This window comes from Varanus komodoensis, unplaced genomic scaffold (assembly GCF_004798865.1).
Source record: "Varanus komodoensis strain SLA01 unplaced genomic scaffold, ASM479886v1 scaffold3, whole genome shotgun sequence".
Taxonomy (NCBI): Eukaryota; Metazoa; Chordata; class Lepidosauria; order Squamata; family Varanidae; genus Varanus; species Varanus komodoensis.
Genome location: NW_025335761.1, coordinates 11919710 through 11934933, shown reverse-complemented (window position 1 = coordinate 11934933; position 15224 = coordinate 11919710). Strand labels below are relative to the sequence as shown.

The following is a 15224-nucleotide window of genomic DNA, read 5'->3' as shown; positions in this document are numbered from 1 at the left end:
TTCCTTAGAGTGTCCTTCCCACTTTTATCTCTTTCCCTTTCATAAAGCAACATCTTTAAACTAATGACAGTAAAAATGTGGTCACACTGTTGCTAAAACCCAGCTGGGGCTGGGTTGAGTCCTTGGTAGGTCATAACCCCACTAATTGCTCTTAACAAGGAATGATACATAGTCCACCTATAAAGGTAACCAAGAGGTGGTCTTGAGGCTGGTTGATAATGATTCTAATTCTGACTTTATACCTAAGAGTTGTGTTACTACTACTTAGTATATTTGCTGCATAAAAGCAGGATATTTAAGTCCACTGAAATTAATGGAACAATTTAGTTGTAATGTCCATATATGCCCGCCCGCCCGCCCCTTGAGATCTGCGGGAGAGGCCCTTCTCCGGGAACCCTCCGTGAAGGATATTAGGAGGGTGAGTACTCGGAGGAGGGCTTTCTCTGCAGTGGCGTCCAATCTATGGAATGCGCTCCCCAGAGAGGTCCGCCTGGCGCCGTTGTCGTTTTTCAGCACCAGGCGAAGACCTTTTTATTCAAATGTTATTTTGTTAATAGTATTTATTCATTTTGTTCTTTGGCCAGGGTGACTTAATTTATACTGTTAATTTATATTATTTTAAGGAACTTTATTTATGGATGTGAGCCGCCCGGAGGCTTCGGCGAATGGGGCGGCATAGAAGTCTCCTAAATAAATAAATAAAGTGCCTTATTTCAACAGTACATGAGTAAGACCCTGTACTTCACTCATTCATGTAACCTGAGTGATACCAAATAAGCCTTATTTCAGACGTTGACCACACTAGCCTGTAAATAAACTCCCCTGTACGTATGGAATTGTGAGGCCATAATAAAGTGTTTGCACAAATGCCTGCAGCTCTCGAACACAATTTTCTGTGGTACTTTGGTATTCACTTTATAGTGGATTAAAAGTTTGAAATGGGTGAGAATATATACAGCAGGGGTCTCAAACTCGCGGCCCCCGGGCCAATTGCCGGGACGGGCAGGGCATGGGGGAGGGGGCCTGCGGCCTTCAAAGCGCCAACGGTGCCTGGGCCGGCCGTGGGATGAGCAGCCCATCACCACCGTGGTGGTGGAATACTTGCTGCGGCCCAGCCTCACCCAGACTCTACTTCCAGCGGCCCCCAGGTAAGTTGAGTTTGAGACCCCTGATGTACAGTCTTGTCATACATACAGTCTGCTAAAGGTACTTGGGCTTCCAATTTGAATGTTGGCTTCATTAGCAAATTTCTGAAGTCCCTTCCTGGTATAGGGGTATATTTGTTGTTATGTGCCAGCAAGTCATCGGCAATCCTATGAATGAAAGCCCTCCAAAAGGGTCTATCCATGACATCATGGCTTAGCTGTTCTAAATTCAAGGCTGTGGCTTCCATAATTGAGTCAATCCCTCTCTTATTTGGTCTTCCTTTTTCTGCCTTTGTATTTCCCTAACATGATTCTTCTCCAGTGAGTCTTCCCTTCTCATGATGTGTCCAAAGTATGATAGCTTCAGTTTTATATTTGCTTCTAGGAAAAGCTTTTGCTTAAACAGTGTTGTAGTTCAAAACATAACATATGTTGCCCTCTAATGGTAACTTCAGCATTTAAGGTGCTATGGCTGTAGTCCTAAATATGTTTGCTTTTGTGTCCCACTGGACTTACAAGAACATACTCCTGAGTAAGCATATGTAGCAGTATACTGCAAACAGGTGACACATAAAAGTAGTACATTGAATTGATAGCTTAATAGTTGGTATCACCTTTTAGCCGTTGTACCATTTATCCCATTACAATCTGACTTTTCAGTAAGAAATATAGTGATTTGGCATACACAAAGTGAACTGAGAACTCTGGATGACAGCTGAATTAAGAGTAAGCTAAGTTTTATTTGAAATTATATGAATACATGTTGAAGTATTCTGAAAATCATTACTGAATAAATGTAATTCAGGACCCTTCTCCTTTCATCCAAAGCGTGTGTAAGTTGCCAGTGTGAGTTGTAGAAATGTTTAGTAAGTATTCTGTCTTTAGGTGATCAATCAGATAGCATTCTTTGAAAGTCTGCAACAGGTGATTCTCCCATTGTGGGACTCAACATGGCTAATAAATTAAGGTAGAACTTAAGGAGTAATTAAGGAGTATTTTTAAAATAAAGTTCTAAGACTCAAACTCAGACAGAAAATATTATGCAGAAGAAAAACCCAACAGTTGTGTACATTCACTATTCTTTGTAAATTAATACCATCAGCAGTACCTACATGGTGGTTTTGTTTCTCAATGCAGAAGTTGTGACCTTGGTCAAAGATTGTACAGACAGCAGACAATCTGGACAAGCTGTAGCTCTCTTCCCTTAAGCATTATAGCACTTCAGTGGGAAGGTAAGAACTGAAATACTGAAAGACTCATCAATAGGAATGTGTGCAATAAGCTCTACAAATGGTTGGCAGAGGGGAACATCACTTAATCATCACAGCAGGAGCAGGACTTCTGCAAGCAAATTACTTACCAGAAAGCAGCAGGCTGATCCATTCAGTCATTTCTCCGAACACAGTTTTATGTAGCATTGTTGTATACTAATTTGTTTAAACAAGGAGGGCCAGCAAAGCGTAAGTACAGTCACTAACTGGTACTTGACAAATCGTTTGATACTTCATGGGTAACACAATGAATACCAGTTCCTTATCACATTCCAGGCTAGTTAGAATAATAAATGGTTTGGGAATAATGCCTGAGAGCAGGTAGATGTCACAAAAGATTTTGGCATTACTCTGATAGATTCTCTAGAAGGCTTTTGGGGTAGTTTTGATGGCAATATCACTTCTGTCAGAAAACTACCTAATAGTGATTATGTTTTTCAGAGACCAATGGCATATAACAGATTTGCACAGAATTTGAAATGCTATTTTTGAGTCTACATAAAATCTCACAATTTCAGTTAGTAATGCAAAGCATAAATGTGCTAGAAGGCCAGAAATTTAACCTCCAACTTGTTTTTATGCAGCAACCATCTCTTAGCTCCAGAGGCTACATGGTTAGGCAACTGCTGTTACTTTTTTATAGATTCCCCCCTTACACACACACACACACACACACAGCTTCCCTTCAGCTTAAAGAAAGGAGGTGTGAGATGCAGGAAATTCACATCTCATTATCTGAAACAGGAAACTGGAGGTCTTTCAAGTCTAAAAGGCAATCAAAAGTGTCAAAGATAACAGGCAGGGGTATGGAGGGGATAAGAAATGTACTTTGCATCTTATATTGCAAGCCTAAATATGATCACTTAAGACACAAGTTCCAAAGAATTACACTTACTCCCAAGAAAGTTTGCACAGATGAAGCTTCGGGCCCAGTATTTGATAGCAAGCATGAAGGAGTTATACCCAGAGTCCAACTAATCCTTGAACTCATGCTTAGTGTCTTGTTGCTTTCCTTTCCCATATTTGGTGAAGGACAGAGTTCAGACAGATGAAACACAGAGCAATGCCAGCCAATGCCATTGCTTAATGACCAGCTCATTACAAAAATAAACTTTTAGCCAATCAAGGCCTAGCTGATTTAAAAAAAAAATAGCACAGACTTCTGAAAAGTGTGCTGCTGTGATTAATATACTAACTGACTGGAGATCACAGCAAGTTTAATTTACAGGCCTGTCAGAACATCCCAGCTTTTTAAAAACTCTCTACATGTTCATTGTACCACATGTGCATTTATGACATTCAAGGATCCCAACAGGACAGAATGGAGATTAACTCAGTCCCCAGAAAAGATCACTTTCCTAGAATAACTGTTTTTAGGGTTTACCCTGCATAATGTTGTGGCTAAGACCGGGGGGGGGGGGAACAGAGTTGTTTGGTACAGAACCATTCCAATGACAAATGACAGAGCAACTTGTATCACTGCATAATAAAGTGAAAACATCACATACCATTTTTCTTTAAATATAGGTTTCTTTTAGAGTAATAAATATTTCTTGTTTATCTTCTTATAGAGCAGCAACATCTGAAGGAGATACTTTGGACTAAAGACCTCTAATTAAATAACTCTAGAGAATTAGGATTCCTAATTCCTATTTACAGCTACTGGTAGTAAGCAGAGCCTATAAACTCTGAATCATCTCCAAATGCCACAGACTTGTGGCCTTGGGGAGGTAATGTTTTCACATGCTTTCTGTTGGCAGCTGTTATAAGAAAAGCATGTTTTTTTTTTAGCTTCTGTGGATTAATTCTTAACTGGACCTTCACTTATTTCCCATACATAGATCTGTGATACTGTTTGTCTTGTTTAGGGCACTAAAGGCAATCATTGGCCCCTTAATATGCTAGTTGCACTTGCTAAAGAGAGGCCAATTCTGCAGTCTGAAGTGATACTAGCAGAATTTAACCAATACTTGCAAGATGATTATATTCAAAGTTCTTCTGGCTTGATAGTATTGAAGATTCAACTTGGAAAGACTTCTGAACTGAAACCAGTTCTTAGTATCATGTTGACAGAGAAAGCAAAAGCAACGTCTCTCAAATCAGATGAGAAAATAGAGGGATAGGTTGATCTTGTTTCCTAATACGAACTCCAGACAGGAAGGAAATTGAGTTACATCCATTCCAAAGCTAAGTTCAAAGAAATATACACCACTGTTTCTGCATCTGATAGAGTGAAGCGATCAGAGCCTACTACATGGGGTGGTGGTGTTAGACACAACACTAAGGGAAGGCAGAATGGATGGGCTTTTCCCCCCAGACGTCAAAGAGGAAGTACAATGTTGAAGTCGAGAGGGCTCAGCTTTACTGTAAAGTCTCTACAAAGGCATCAAATTCTTTGACGTTTTTCTCATGGACAGCCAGTTTCTCCGGCAGCGAATCCTGTAAAGACAAATAAACATTCCAACAGCTATATCAGGCTGATCTAAAGGTAGCTCTGAACCACAAATGAATTTAGAACACTATTTCTATGAATCCATGTAATGCTCCCAACCTCCAAGCCTTGTTTGCAGAGCTGTCTCAGAAAGGCACAAAATACTATATATAAAATATAATTTAGCCGAGGTTGCTTCTGGAGATGTGCAAGAGAGAAAAGGAGCAACAGGAGCAGGAGAGCTTTGTCGCTGAAGTTTCTAGGGACAGCTGCTGCAGACTGTCAGCCTGCTGATAAGTGACAGATAGGGAAAAACAGTAAGATGAGGAATAAAGACCTTTAATTCTGATGCAGCTCAGAAAGAAATAAATTGAAAAAGAGATCTCTGTCCTGAGAAAGCTGAAGGAGTAGCATGAGATCACTAGCACTAAAGCAAATATGCTGGTCTACGATCCTTGCCTTTTCTGCATGGTTAGGAATATGTAACGGTAAGCCAGGGTATGTGCTGTTAAATCCTGCGATGTTGTTAACATGCAAACCGGAAACTATGGATTGTGAGCCTCAAACAATCCAGACAAGATGTTGCTGGGTTGTGACATTTGGGTTGCTTTCAGTATGGATTGTCATTTCATGCAAACCCAGAACCATGAGTTGGTTTGCTATGCTGAAGGAGGTGGCAAAGAGTGGTTAAAAAATCAGCTGTTCTGAATGCCAATACTACAGTCCTGCAAAGGCATCTGACATACAAAAATGGAGGGCAAATAATGAACGTATCAAACAACTTAGAATTGAAAAAAACAACCTGCACTTGTATGAATTTCTCCTGGACAAACTGTGAGTGAACCCTGGATTTGTCAACAACTCATAATCTTGGTTGTTATGTTCAAATCAAACCAATGTGTTTAAGCTAGATTGCTGCAGGTATCAATATGAATCCTATTCTGATTTTGGCAACAGTGCTACAGTGCCTGTTTTACCTGACTTGAAGTATGATATTACTATGGTTTTGGAAGACAGAGGTTTAGCCTTCCTGAGGCAAATTTAGGAAGCATAAGAATTCTGTTTTTGTAGCAAAAATGTGAAGGGATTCAGCTGAACAGAGATGTGCGCTACTAACCAATCTGTGGTTTCTCATCACCCAGGAAAATCACATCCTTCCTTCAGCTTAGGATCATATGGCAAACTCTTACCAAATGAGAAAAGTAATAAAAGACACATGACTTTGTATAATGTGCTCAATTACTGTAACCAAGTGTCTTTTTTTTCTCATTTTACACCAGCATTTAAAATTGGAACAAGGCAGACATTTTGCTCAACTTTTTATTCATTGGGTTAGCTATTTATCTTCAAACTGTGACTATTCTACCCATGTTGATTCTCAGTTCTTGTCCAGAAAATCCATTTGATTCATTCCTCTAGGGTGCTTTAACCTCAAATGGATAGTCCTGTTCAAAGCCAAAAATGTCCTGTCTTGCACCCCCCGCTCCACCACCCCAGTTTGTCCTCCATTGCAAGGCAAAATATGCCAACATTTAAAGGAAAAAAGATTGCAGGGGAAATTTAAAATCCCAATATATTTTTATAGTGCCTTCTTTCACATGATACTTATCCAAGGCAAGATAAGGAGGTGCTTACCCCAGAAAGCTTACAACCTAAAATTATGAAGAAAACAGAAACAGAGTGAGTCAGAAGGGGCTTCCCGGGCCATCTAGTCTGACCCCTGGCTCCAGCTGGCTCCGCTCACGTCATGCCCACTTTGTGTGCAACAAAAGGAGGGAGAGGAACATGTGAGCATACAAGAGTCTAGGGGCTCCATGCATATGTTTCTGCATAGGTAGAAGCCAAGGAGAACAGATGGAGCCGTGACAAGTTGCCGGGTATTTTCGTGAGGCAGGGTGACTTGGGGATGATACATTTGGAGAAAACAAGCAAGGATATAATGAAAAGCTGTGCCAAAAAGATTAGGCAATGAAAAGGCATTTGGACTGGATATGGAAGGGGATGAAAAAATCAGTCGAGATCTGAGGAGGGGTATTGCCAGAAATGAAAGGCAATACCCCTCCTCTGGCTTTTGGCCAGAACTGGACCTGAGAAAAAGGATGCAATAGTTAATGTGGGTGATGATCAAAGCCAGGTCATCTCTCACACTGGTTTTAGCTGAGGGTACAGAGAGAAACGGATTTTTTTTGCAATATTATGAACAGAAAGAAATCACAAGGGTACAACTGGCAGAGTTAACAAAGGAGAGAAAAATCAGAAGCTAAGCTAAGTAAAAGCTAAGTTGCAGCACAAACATGGAGAAGCAGCTGTCCATGTCACCCTCTGCAGTGAGCCCAGCTCAAGTTTGAAGTCCATGAACTTGACAAGAAGTTTCTCTACCAGTATTCTCTTGAAACTAATCAGTTTTAGAAATCCCCTCTAAGTCCCTTCCAGCCTGAGTATTGTTGAAAGGGACTTAACATGGCACTGACATGCAGAAGTAGAGGTGAGGTTCAAATTGTGTTCCATCTGTGATATTCATGCAACCATTTCCTAGACAGCATTCTAAAATGCAATGTCGTTTGCTAGCTGGGAAAAGATTAGCATTTTAGTAAGATTAAAATATTGTGGTTTGTGTCCTAGAAAAGCACTGTGCAGAATGATTCTTTGTGAAAAGATTATTGGATCCTGCACAAGTGAACAACAGCTCTGTATTATATTCTATGAGCCAATAATCTGGAAAACCTTTACTGTCTGAGAAAACCAGGGCTATGAACTTGTCAGTTATCAAGATGGAATGCAAACTAACAGCTTCTTCCTGTCCAGAAGGTTAGAAATCTGACTTTCAAGAGGCCAAACCTCTTGGGCTGAAGGGAAGTCTTGCAGCTATACGGTATCTGGGGTGTATGATGTTTCTAAAGCAGAATGAAGAAACACTTTGCAAGTTAACAGCCAAGTCTAAAATGTCCTTAGCAGCTGTTGCTGGCATATGACACAAAATTATCCTGTACTAATTCTGTTTCTGCCTCAATCAAAAATGTTTTGGCATAGAAACAGTGATAACAATTCATAGTATTTTTATGTAGTGCTTCAAAGTGTTTAACGTATGACACATACTGGTTATCTCAAGAATCACAACAACCCTGTAAGGTGGGTCAAATTATTATTTCCATACTCTGTGTGTGGGATGGTGGGGGGTAATGAGGATGAGAGAGAGTAGCTTGCCGTACGGACTCCTACTTCCATGGCACCTGTATGAGACAAGAGCTGAACTGGGGATTTCGTCGTTCAGGCAGTAGTCCCTTTACTAACCTATCACAGCTCTAATATATTAAAATATGCTCTCAAATGAGGTTCCTTCAGATAAACTGGGTATGGCAGGGAGTGCCATTTTCCTTACAAATGGAAATTCCATGTTCACATACCAGATCTTCTGCCATGGATTGCGCCCCAATATCAATAGAAAGGCTACTGAGCTGAGGAGGATTCTGGAATTCACGGTAGAAGGTCCCCAAATCCATTGGGAGGATGTCATCTTTAGAAAATGCTGGTTTCTAGAATTAAAAGGAGAAATGTCAATCAGCTCCACACAGATAACACATTGTTCTTTTTGTAACATATGGTATATACAATGCTGAAATCTGATCTGACCAAGGATGTTACAAAATAGTTTTAAATAAAAATCAAGTGATTACCCACTAGAAATACATGTCATTTTTCTCATCTAGTGAACAGCATATAACTGAATATCAGTTTCATTTTTCTCTTACAGATCAGTTAGACTTTTCTCTGAACTGTGTGCATATCCCTATTGTCAAGTATGTTCTCAAATGATGCTCTTTGCTTGTGCCACACTGTAATTTATGTAAAGGGAGATCATCTGTGGAAATAAATTTGGTGGCAATACTTTCAGGTAGAAGTCTAACAGACAGCTTTGAATTGTAGTGCTGCAAGTTACAACAGCTGCTCTGGACTTCTTCCTTCTTTCTAGCTCAGACTCTCAATATTTTGGGGGGCATATCACTGTATTTCAGGTTTTGTTAAAGGAATGTGCAGATATTGATCCCATATCAGTTCAATAAAGACATCTTTGTTCAAAGAATTTCATCAGCATTCATTATCAATTTAGCATTTTGATTCTGCCTCAGACACTGTCACTTTTTCAGAAAGATTTTATGAGTTTTTGTGGACTTACAAAATCTACTAAAACAAAATCATCATGGATGTTCCCACTGCTGCTGCCACTAGAGCCCACTGAGTGTAAGCTGCCTTGGAGGGGAGACTCAACTTCTGGAGAATCAGGAGGATTCACCTATTGAAGAAATTAATAAGTCACATCAGCATTATCAAGTGATGGCATAAGGAAGTTAAGCAGATGTGAGAACTTAGTTTTTTAGTTAGAAATCACAGACATGCTAAGAGATCAGAAAATTCGGTGGAGGAGGGGAGACAGAACTGAGAAGTGTTAGCACTGCTTACCATGGGGTCATTATCTTCCAGTTCAAAGTGCTTGGGATCAAACATAACAAAAGGAATGTCCAAACTGGCCATTGTCACCTAAAGAGTTTCAAAAGATAGAATTTCAACCATCATAACTGAATGTTCTCTTTCTGTCTAGGATGCAACATGCCACTGCAATTCTAGGCTAGGGACCTTGAAACCAGTCATTTCAACTTCAGAAATCAGAGAAATCTGAACACAGTATAAGGTTATGCAGATTACAGCCAGCATGGCCCACTGTTTTTTGCCTTCCATGTTAAATAAATCCCTTACGCCCTTTTCTTCCCTGAAGATATAGCACCCCACAAAGCCTTGGCGGAACAATGGACTTAAATTACCTGGTTGATGGGTTTGTTCACAAAGGCCCCCACCTTCCGGACGAAGATGGTCTCCAAGAGATCGTGTGGGGACCCACTCTTTCCTTCACTGCTGTTAGATACTGTTTCTGTGTCATCACTGAGAGATGAGAGTAGAGACAGGTTGTTTAATTTGGTGTTCTGACTGTATGCTAGTGCTGGAGTGAATTACTACTGTATCAGTGTATATTCTTTATCAATATTACTATTTTTATATTCATTATTATTCTGTCTTTACTGCCAGCTTACACCACAGTTAAATTCAGACTATAAACCTGAAGGGATAGACGTTAACCAATCATACTCTAATTAACCCATAGCTGACTGGGGCTGTGCAAGAGTGAGAATGCTGTCTCCCAAGAATTACACTATGCATCCAACTTAGTTCCATTCCTAGGATGTTTGCTGTGGCATCCAGTCCCAGCAGTCTTGGTTGCTGAGGGTAAAATTACCCAGCGTTTCCACCTAACAACAAAACATGGCATGTAATGAATGCAGTGAGCATGCAGGAAGCAGTATGGTCACGTCCAGTGCCAGTAAGGCATGGATTAATAACCTGTGAGTTGTTTATTTAAAAATTTATATGGCATCCTTCACTATTATGTCTCAGGATGGCTTACAAGATTAAAAACCAGTAGCCATAAAAACAATTGATAAAACAGTATAATAAAATTACTATAAACCAATACAAATAAATTAAATCAAAAGCATCTGTGAATCACTAAAAATGCTAATTTTTAAAAATGACGATTAAATAAAAATGTTTTAACCTGACACCAAAAAGAATATACATGTCCTACAAATCCCCATAAATCACCTTGAGAAACTTTATTGGCTTAAAGGCAGGTTAAAAATCTTTAAATAATCACTAATCATAACTATGGCTTTTCAAAAATTTATTTGAGGTTACTTGAAGCTGCCTTGTAGGAAGGATTTGTATTTCTTTATTATAATTAGTTATCTTTCACCATTCAGGATACATTAATAAACACTCTGGACCTGGTTTTCTCAACGGGGCAGGAAGAGGGTGACCTGAGGGTGAGGAATTTATGTTTGATTCCCCTGTCATGGTCAGATCACTTCCTGGTGAGGTTTGTGCTCGAGAGCGGCCTCTCCCTCTGTAAGGGTGTGGATCCGATGGTGTGGGTCCGCCCCCGGAGCCGGATGGATCCGGATGGATTCCTGAAAGCCCTGGGGGAGTTTCCGGCTGACAAGACTGGTGCTCCTGTTGAGGCTCTGGTCGAACTATGGAACAGGGAGATGACCAGGGCTGTGGACACGATCGCTCCTAAGCGTCCTCTCCCACCAGGCAGAGCCCGCTCTTCCCCTTGGTATACACCTGAATTACGGGCGATGAAGCAGGCTGGGAGACGGCTAGAGCATAGGTGGAGGAAATCACGGGATGAATCTGACTGAACACACTTGAGAGCCCACTATCGGGCCTATGCTGTGGCAGTGAAGGCGGCGAAAAAGAAGTTTTTTCCGCTTCCATTGCCTCCTCACAATGCCGTCCGGCAGAGCTTTTTCGAGTGGTGCAAGGCCTGGTTCACCCGGGTCATAAGGAAGATCCGGTTCCACCCTCAAAGGCCCGCTGTGACGACTTTGCCAGACATTTCAGGGAGAAAATCGCTCAGATTCGTCACGAGCTGGACACCACTAATGAATCAGAGGTTTCTGGGGAGACGCGAATGCTGCCGTCTGGTCCAGCATTATTGGATGAATTTCAGTTATTGCAGCCCGATGATGTGGACAAGGTGCTTGGACGAGTACGTCCCACCACTTGCCTATTGGACCCTTGCCCGTCTTGGTTAATAAATAATTCCAAGCACGGGACTGGGACCTGGATCTTGGAAGTGGTTAACGCTTCTCTGAGGGAGGGTCGGGTGCCTGCCCCTTTAAAGGAGGTGGTAGTCCGACTGGTCCTGAAGAAAGCGTCACTGGATCCAGAGATGGCCACTAACTATAGACCTGTGGCCAACATCCCGTTTCTAGGCAAGGTGTTGGAGCGGGTGGTGGCGGGACAACTCCAAGCACTCTTGGATGAAACTGATTATCTGGACCCATTTCAGTCTGGCTTCAGACCCAGGTACGGTACTGAATCTGCCTTGGTCGCCCTGTATGATGACCTGTGCAGGGAGAAGGACAGGGGGAGTGTGTCCCTGTTGGTTCTTCTGGACCTCTCAGCGGCTTTCGATACCATCGACCATGGTATCCTTCTGGATAGGCTAGCGGGATTGGGGGTCGGAGGCACTGCTTTGCAGTGGTTCCGCTCCTACCTCAATGGCTGATACCAGAAGGTGGTGCTGGGGGACTATGACTCTGCGCCATGGCAGCTATGCCATGGAGTACCACAGGGCTCCATTTTGTCCCCTTTGCTGTTTAATATCTACATGAAACTGCTGGGAGAGGTCATCAGGAGGTGTGGGCTGTGGAATCATCAGTACGCTGATGATACCCAGCTCTACCTCTCGTTTTCCACTAATCCAGGTGAGGCAATGGCTGTGCTGAACCGGTGCTTGGCCGAGGTAATGGGCTGGATGAGGGCCAATAAACTGAAGCTCAATCCAGACAAGACGGAGGTCCTGTTGGTTGGCGGATTGGGCTTCGGAGAGGGTGGATTTGACCTGGTCCTGAATGGGGTTGCACTCCCTCTTAGGGACAAGGTCCGCAGCTTAGGAGTACTCCTCGACCCGGAGCTTTCATTAGAAGCTCAGGTGACAGCGGTGGCGAGGAGCGCTTTCCTTCAGCTTCGGCTGATTAATCAACTGTGCCCCTACCTGGAGTACGACTGCCTTGCGACGGTGACACACGCACTGGTGACTTCCCGCCTTGACTTCTGTAACGCGCTTTACGTGGGGCTTCCCTTGAAGATGGTCCAGATACTTCAGTTGGTTCAAAATAGAGCTGCCAGGTTGCTGACGGGGACGGGGCGTTATGTTCACATGACTCCAGTCCTCCGTCAGCTTCACTGGCTTCCCATTGAAGTCCGGGCCCAATTCAAGGTGTTAGTTATGACCTATAAAGCCCTAAACGGCTTGGGTCCTGGTTACCTGAAGGAGCGCTTACATCCATATATGCCTGACCGCCCCTTGAGATCTACGGGAGAGGCCCTTCTCCGGGAACCCTCCATGAAAGATATTAGGAGGGTTGGTACTCGGAGGAGGGCTTTCTCTGCAGTGGCGCCCAATCTATGGAATGCGCTCCCCAGAGAGGTCCGCCTGGTGCCGTCGTTACTTGTTTTTCGGCGCCAGGTGAAGACCTTTTTATTTAAACATCATTTTAATTATTAACAATATTTGCTTATTTATCTGGCCAGGGCGACTTCTTTTATATTTTATATTTTTATTTATTTTATATTGTTAATTTTAACTTTATATTGTTATTTTTGTATTTTATTGTATTTTATTGTGTTTGTAAGCTGCCCCGAGGCTTCGGCAAGGGGCAGCATAGAAATGTTCTAATAAATAAATAAAATAAATTAATGAATGATGTGTTCCTGGGTCTGTATATTGTATTTATTCATGCCATACAAAAGCAAATAAAAACAAGGTTATTTCCTCTAAGCTTATAGAAGCTTTTTAATTTTAAAAATAACTGCAATGTGCTCATACGAAGGAACTAAACTAACACTGTTATGTTGACCAGTAGTAAATAGTTTTAAAACTTCATTATTACCAACAATAAACTCTGTATGTGTTGCCAATGATGTATCTTAGGGTGGAAATGATCACACTGTGACTTTCTAAATCAAGTTTTCTCAGAGTATAAAGTGAACTTCCTAAAGTAGTACAGGCAGTTGCATGACAAGTCCCAAAACTTCCCAAGGCTTCTTTTCCTTCTCTATTTTCCCACCTCTTTTTTTACAGACATCTTGACACAATCAAAAGGTTAAACATCAAATTAGGCCAAAGCTGCCAAACCACGTAGTTTATTTAGACTTTTTGTCTTGATCTGAGAAGCCTTGCTGTGATAAAGTCCAAGAACCACGTATCAGAGATTCTGTTTGTATCATGTTAATAGAAACCTAGACATCAGTGTGCCACGTGAACATGAGAGTGCATTTGGGAGTGATTTACTTAACGAACAGATCTTAAGCAAACAAGGGCTATGAAAAATCCACAGCACAGAAAAGGAAGCAGACCAAAACAGCCAGAAATACAATGTTACCAGATTATAATTTTAGATCTCTCATTTCCAATTGGGACACAAGTAGTAACTTCACCAAAGAACAAAACAGTAACAACCTTTAGATACAAGTATTGCTACATCAATGACAGTGAAAGTGAGTACGATTAACCTCTGGCTAATGTTAAATAATGCAATAACTCAGCAGTTGATTATGTGTGTAGAGGTATTTTATTATGAAAATTTGCATCACTTCTAGAGATGCTAAGCTCCTCTAATGATTTTCTCAGCTTCCTCTTCCCCAAATTACTGGCTAATGTAAGAAAACACTTTATATTCAAGTAAACTCATTTTCATTTTTAAAACTTATAGTAAGAGTAGTAACATAAGCTACAATGGAGGAATAGAATACTTACCTACTAGATGGAGTAACTGCAGGGTAGTGGCCCCCATCCAAAGGGGTGCATGTTGCCATTCTTTCATGATCAGCCTGAGTGCCATGCATTGGTTGGTTAGGAACCACAGGCACTCCCCCCTCTTTCCCTGGAACAACCAACTGGAGTGGAAAGGGATGACAAATAAAACATTTTAGTATTTGTTCAAGAGAAGACTACACCAGGTGAACTAGATGAACCCTTAGTCTGATCCAGCATCTATCATCATGTTTTTATGCTATTTTCAAATGTTTGATTGTTTCACTATTGATGAAAGGTAACTGGCAGCTGGGTTACATATGACAGTGACAAAAGAAAGAGCCTGGTTTTAGCTCTTAAGAACTTTGAAGGCTTCCTACCACCAGACAAACAACACTGTGAAGGATGACAGTCAAATATATAGGAAAGTGACAGGTGGAGAGACAGGAAGTTAGAAGCCAAGGAGAGAGATCACTGGAAGTGAACAATTGTCAGAAAAAGCTAGACAGGAGTTTCCCATTGCTGTGTTTGGCTGAACCTTTTCAAGCTTTCTTGCATGAAGGTGTTTGATGCCAACCTCCCTGCGGGTAGGGAACCTTCAGACTTCTTAAGTGACAAAGCTGCATTGCTCCTCATAAGGTTAGCACAACAATGCTCAGCTTTCAAGTTGTTCTATAAATAAAAGAGAAATCTTTGGACTGTGGCCTGGAGAAAGTCTAGTGAGGCATATTCTTAATTGTTTGTCTTTCCTTTAATTTGGTTCAATTTATATCCCACTTCATCATCAGGGACATAGAAACAATTCAAAACAGTATTCAGACACACCTGCACTGTAGTCTAAATATAATTAAAATCCATAAAATTCCTCCTTTCCCAGGCATCCCTCCTTTCCCTTTCTCATCAAAAATGTGTTAGTTACATTTATATCTTGCCTTCCCTCAAGGAGCCCAGAATGATCAACTCCCTGTCTATTTATTCTCACAAAAATCCCATGAAGTAGGTTA

General features: G+C 41.4%; 1 protein-coding gene across 10 annotated transcripts in view; it reads right to left on the bottom strand.

The window, feature by feature from the left end:
• Nucleotides 1-1865: 1865 nt before the first annotated feature.
• The window catches only part of ATG13 (autophagy related 13), a 50222-nt gene continuing 36863 nt past the window's right edge, over nucleotides 1866-15224 (bottom strand). For 9 of the 10 annotated variants that reach the window (XM_044435889.1, XM_044435888.1, XM_044435890.1 and 6 more), the window contains 6 exons: nucleotides 14224-14363; nucleotides 9665-9782; nucleotides 9306-9383; nucleotides 9022-9138; nucleotides 8252-8380; nucleotides 1866-4855 (listed from right to left, as the gene is read on the bottom strand). In XM_044435889.1, the coding sequence (XP_044291824.1) occupies nucleotides 4778-4855; nucleotides 8252-8380; nucleotides 9022-9138; nucleotides 9306-9383; nucleotides 9665-9782; nucleotides 14224-14363 (660 nt within the window). In that variant the 3' untranslated portion in view covers nucleotides 1866-4777. Of the gene's footprint in view, nucleotides 4856-8251; nucleotides 8381-9021; nucleotides 9139-9305; nucleotides 9384-9664; nucleotides 9783-14223; nucleotides 14364-15224 lie in introns of those variants that run through there. The other variant, XR_006415283.1, reaches the window with a different exon arrangement.